The sequence below is a fragment of the Mercenaria mercenaria genome, chromosome 2 (assembly GCF_021730395.1).
Source record: "Mercenaria mercenaria strain notata chromosome 2, MADL_Memer_1, whole genome shotgun sequence".
In the NCBI taxonomy this organism is placed as follows: Eukaryota; Metazoa; Mollusca; class Bivalvia; order Venerida; family Veneridae; genus Mercenaria; species Mercenaria mercenaria.
In genome coordinates this window covers 77,175,800-77,182,162 of record NC_069362.1, presented here as the reverse complement: position 1 = coordinate 77,182,162, position 6,363 = coordinate 77,175,800, and the positions used below count along the sequence as shown (strand labels likewise).

The window sequence follows — 6,363 nt, the reverse complement described above, 5'->3', positions numbered from 1 at the left end:
GACTTGATGAAGGATTCCTGGTTTGCACAAAATAAATTTAATACTTAATAGGAGGATTAAAGCCTTCTCCCAGACCACAGTGTAAATTGTTTTATCGTGAACGATTATTAATACCACAATACAGCTGGATCACCCCTAATGACTGGAGAGACCTAACCCACATGGTAAGTAATAAAATATTTCAGCCTTTAAATAGTCTGGCCAAGGAGCAGATTCACAATTTTCCTTTCCAAGAAAAATTTTGTCTCCTTTATACCCTTTAAAAGACTACTAGTATAACACAGATCTATGGCACCAAACTTTCAGTATAAAGAAACAACAAAGACAATATTCACATTTTACTTCATTTTTTTTCCAATTTTTTTTTATAATCGACAATAAGCAAACTAACATGGATTAAACATGAAGGTAATCACAGCTATACCTGCTTTGAATTTGCTCTACAGTGCAGCATTCAATAAATACAACATTCATTTTCAACAAATATACCACATATCTACTTTTAAGGGCTAATGTACCAGTACTGGAAAACCAATGTGCGGGGCAGATCACCATACTTTTTCCCCGAGGGTATAGACAAGCTTTACATGTGCATCATGACAATGTGAATTTATAAATAAACTACATGTGTGATTTTATGATCCAGAGTATCTTTGAAAATACTGCAATAATCTTACATGTCTGACTATGTCACAGGTGTTTTCCCAATTTGGCAATGTTGATACCTTGCAAATGTCTAAGTCTCTCACTCTAAACTGTCCCAAATATTAGGAAAACCATGTCCTTTACAGACAGGCCTGTTAAATCCTGATATTGTATTCCCATTTTGTTTTACATTTACTCTTAAACAAGGTTGCATTTAGCACCTACTCAGAGGTACTGGTTTGAAATACTTTCTAATAGTTAAAGATATTTAAAAATGCTACACAGATAAAGGAATTCTTACAGAAACTCATTCGTGTTTTTTAGAGAAAAATATTTTTCTCTCAAAAAATCGATAAAATGTTGGTGCAGTGAAAGTGACCAGTGGTACAAACTTACTGACATAGGAATGTTGATGGATACCCTGATAAAATTACCAAATACATTGTGCAGAAGAAGTAAACAACTTAAATGCTTTTGAAATAATGGGTAAAAAATATTCTACTTGATTTTTTACCAATATCTAACACTTTATTTCCACTCACTTTATCCTTTTTCATTCTGTACATGTATATACATTATACGCAAAACTGGGTGGAAATAAACGGGTTGAAAAATTTCACACCAACTGTGAGCCAATAGCTTTAAGTTTTTGTTGGTACATTATAGCACATTCTGTATCAAACCTTAAGGTGTATTACATTTATCTTTTAGATTCTTTAGCATTCCTGTCTTCATTCTGTTCTGCAAAGAAACATGATTTAGCATCACCTGTTCTACGCAAAAAAAACAACCCAAACTGTTTTAGCATCATTCGTCCTGCTCAGTAAGACCAGATTTAGCATAGGAAAACCTGTTTTAGCATCATTCATTCAGCACAGAAACACATGCTTTAGCAACAGCCGTTCTCCTTTAGCAGACACAGTTTTCTGCCTGGAAAGAAACTTTAAACCCTCTAAAGTGAAGCCCTAAATAGTAAATATATGGAACATTAATTTATTTCATTATAAATGAAATCATTTTTTTATGTAGATCAGAGTAGTTTCTAAAGTTGCAACTACTTCATGGATTTGGCTTGCCAAAATCCATCTTTAAAATGTCAGTGGATTATCATGTCAGTGGATGTGACATTATATTATGTCTAAAACTAATACACTGGTACTATTCAATACAGATCATTTCTGTTGTGACATTGCTGCCACATACACAGACTAATTTACTTTCCATCATACATGCATAGATATTCTTAAATCAGCAGAGAAATAATATAATAAGTGTACAGGGACAATCTTCAAGTAAAAAAATGTTTTCTAACCCAGATTACATTAAACTGCCAAGTAAAAAAACAATACAAGAACTGCTTCTAATTTCATACTGTACTGATCATAACAAGTTTGCATGTGAGGATAATAACTACATGTAAATGATATGCTGACTTGTCAAATTTCAAAATCTTTTCTGCCAACATGTACATATATTTCAACAACAACTAAAGTACCAGTGAATTCTGTATAAGGAATGTTTTGTAGAAAGATAAACCAAATATCTAAATTCATATTAAAAACCATATTTTATATCACTATCATACACTCTCAGATTTAACATACATATTTGTTCAAAATGTTGCACAATTAGGAAGGTGCATGTATAAATAGGACACTCAATTTCTATTTCATTCTGAAAACTTTTTCCCCATACCATGCTATAAGAAATTATACACAGTAAATTGTTGTTAAGATTAAAATTCTTTCTGTAAAAAAAAATTTTTTATTCCTCATAACCGAAATTGCCCATACATTTGATATTTTTTAGAAAATGTGACATCTTCTAATAAACCCATTTGGTTCCTTTATGTAATTTTCATTATTCTTTTTAACACTTAACACCACAAAATACTCCTGGAAATGTCATAAAAATGACCAAAAACTATCAGCACATAAAAGGTTCAATTGAAAACCAAATGCAAGTTATTCCTATAATTCCGCAGTAACTGTTATGAAACTTTTCTGTTCTGCCCTATTATGTATACCAATGTCAGTTGTATCTCTTATGTCATCATCTGTCATCTGTTTCACATTCACACCCCTCCCTAAGTCATTCAAATTTACTACTTAAATGCTAATATTTTAAAAACAAAGTTTTGCATTTAGAATCACCTACAATCAAAGCCACTTCGACCTCAAATAACAATGCCCGATCCACAACAATAATTTATAGTTAATATTTCACTGGCTCTTTCAAAAAGTAACTAAGATGTTCATCACAATATTGTTTATAAAATAAAGTACACACTAACAGCATTACAAAAATATAAAAAAAAAAGATTTTAATTTGTGTGAATATACCTTGCAACAAGTGACAATTACAACTTTATTACATTATTTAAATATTGCACAACAGATTATATTGGCAGGCTAGAAATGATATTTACATAATTGGTATATACATGTATAATTAACATGGGTAAAGAAATTTAGGAAGGAAATTTTTAACTACAGGGAACGTGCGTGTAGAAAACTGCTTTAATGTAAAAACAAGATAGATGTCAAAATTGCCTGACACATTACCCTTGAAAATGTATTATAGCAAAAATACTTATAAACAAATTTATCTGTTTTTCTGTAAATTGTTTGGAAACTGTAGGAGTTAAGTACCGTATACAGATGTAGTTGTTAAGCTCTAAGAAGGTTCATAACTCTAACAGAAACAATTACTGACATGAAGATCCCGGCAATATGCGCATGTACACTTCATGTTGACGATGTATACCAAGTTTCATTTGAACTGGACTGTAATTGTAGGGCGAGGTCAGGCCCCATGATCACAAAATATGTTTTGGTCTCAGCTTGAGATTAATAGCAATTTTACTAGAACTACAAAATTAAATTACAACTGAGACTGATCATCAGTACTGAACAGTAACTTGGAAATAGTCACTTACATAACGATTAAACGTGCAATTCAGATTTAAGGGACAAATGAAGTTTCATTATCAAACTCAGTTGTGACTGAAATGTAATTCTAATATTGTGAAGTACAAAATGGACCATAACTGTTAGAGTTGAGTACACAAGTTAGTGGGACTGATGGACAGACAACTCAAACAATACCTGCCCAATCTTCAACACAGCTAACAGGCATTTTACTCACAGTAAATTCTTGGACAAATTGGGCATTATATAGAAAAAACATAGCAGGGTTTTTAACATCCGTAAATTTTGAAGATCACAACTGTAGTTATTAATTTTTACACTAAATCGACATAACTTTTAGATACTTAACTTTGAGCAATATCTAATACAATTAATTCAGACACTGACTTACCCATTTGTGACTAGATTTAATCGAGGATGAATAAATTAACATTTTAAATTACAATTTTTTTTGTTTTAAATTGATCACTGAACATTACACAACAGAGAATTTTTCAAATATTGTACATGTATATACAGAAAAAACATTCATATTGAATGAACACAAATATTTATACTACTGGAATGTTTAGGATTTCAGAGTATAACATATATTTCAGTTTAAATGATCTTGAAGAATGATACAGCATGGACAGTCTTCCATAAATAACACCTACAAAACAATAATACATACTCTTGTCAAACAAAAGGCATTTTTATATAATTTAATATTTAGTTTCCTTGCCGATATTCAACAATTTTTTGACAAGGGTAACAGGAACACAATACCTTTTACAAACATAAATTTTACCTAAACTATGGATTGAAAAGCAAATAAACTTTAACAAGATTGAACAAAAGCAATTGCTCTTAAATAATGACAATATTTGCAAACATATAATAATATAAATTTGACTGGTTTTGCATCATATCCAGTGCAAATTTCACTTCAGAAAACATTTTATTTAACATGTATAAAGCAACATACCAAAAAATAATAAACAAGAGGACCTGTATTGCTCACCTGACACGTGTTGCTCACCTGACCTAGTTCTTACCCCAGCTAACCTAGTATCCAACCTGACCTAGATTTCATTGCAACAAACATTCTGACCAGATTTTATGTAAATCATGTCAAACATTAACCAGTTTTTTATTCTAGCTGACACAGCTTCATACGTAAACTAAATTTCATAAAGACAAACATTCTGATAAAATTTCATAAAGATCTGGTAAGTGGTCTATAGTAAGTAAACAAGCTTTTTAATGAACTGACCTAGTGACCTAGTTTCTTATCTAACCTAGTGACCTGTTCTCTTTTTAACGAAGATACACCAGTTTCAAACTTTACCTAGATTTCATACAGAGACAAATATTCTGACACAACTTTATGAAATCAAGTTGAAAATGTGCCTCTATAGTGCTCTAGTGCAGACAATGTTTTTTTTTTTAACATTTGACCGGGTGACCGAGTTTTGATCTTAGATATCGGTAAGTTGAACTTTACTTATATTTGAGAGAGGCAAATATTCTGACAAAGTTTAATAAATATCAAGTAGAAAATATGACCTTTAGAGTGTAAACAAGGTTTTTCAATGACCTGACCTAGTGACCTCATTTCTGACCCTAAACGACCCAGTTTTGAACTCATCTGAGACGTTTGGAGGTAAACATTCTGACAGATATTCATTGTGACCTCTAGACTGTTAAAAGTACAACTGTTGACAATTACACACAACACACAAGGACGAACAACATACACAAGGTGATGCCAATAGCTAACCATGACCACTTTGTGCTCAGGTTAACTAAACAACAGAGTATCAATTCAAAAGCAGTGCACTGTAGATTATGCATCTGAGTATAACAAGCAGAGGACAGGTTACTTGAAGATATATAAACAACAACCAAAACTCAATAAAGTACCAGTATGTAGTTCTTGAACTACACATGACATGCTTAAAGCTGAACACTCTTAGGCCATTATAAATTTATTTTTACATGTACCTATCAACCAAATGGCGAAAAACGACTTGTTCACTAATCTAGCAGATAAAAAATTCTATACCAGACTTACAATGCAATGGTTTTTAAATACTGTTGTCACTAACTTCTATTTTGTATACATTGGTTACAAACAAACCATCTTAAGAATCAACAGTTTTTCAATAAAATTTGATAAATCTTCCACAAAAGTCATGCATTAATTACCACAAGATCAAAATTTTAGAACAATAATGACTTCTAATACAGTATCATTACAGTAACACCTTAAAACTTTCTTCTTAAAGACCTTTAGCTTTCAACAAGTCTGCGAAATCCATTTGGGAATGTATAAACAATAATGATGCATCTGTTACTTCCTGGATTCTTTGGCAAACGCGTGTTGAGCTTTGAGTATGTTATAGCAGGACTGACAAACTCTCACAGGTTTTCTGATCCGTAACCGTCTAATTTCTGTTTCATATCTACTGCACCTGTTAATGAAAAGAAATCAAAATGTTAAGGATAATTTTGAGATAAGCACACGCAAAAATGATATCAGCACCCTTTCTTCATCATAATTTACCATCCTACCAATAATTCATGAGAAAATAAAAATTGTAAAGGCTAGGCTTTGCATATAAAAATAAACCCACAAAAAATGTCCTTACGTATCTGTTTGACTTCTTGACAGCAGTACTGTTATGAATGCAATTCATAACTTCTATACTATTTGTAAACTGCTATATATACAAGTAAACTGAATGCACAAGTCTTTCCTTCAGTTGCAATGTTCTGTAATAACACAACAAATGACTATGCCTAC

The 6,363-nt window shown here is 31.6% G+C and overlaps 1 protein-coding gene across 1 annotated transcript in view; it reads right to left on the bottom strand.

The window, feature by feature from the left end:
• Positions 1-330: 330 nt before the first annotated feature.
• Positions 331-6,363, bottom strand: part of LOC123562298 (WD repeat and FYVE domain-containing protein 3-like) — a 113,275-nt gene continuing 107,242 nt past the window's right edge. Inside the window, 1 exon segment of the mRNA XM_053537018.1 lies at positions 331-6,031. Coding sequence (XP_053392993.1) covers positions 5,911-6,031 — 121 coding nt within the window. The 3' untranslated portion in view covers positions 331-5,910.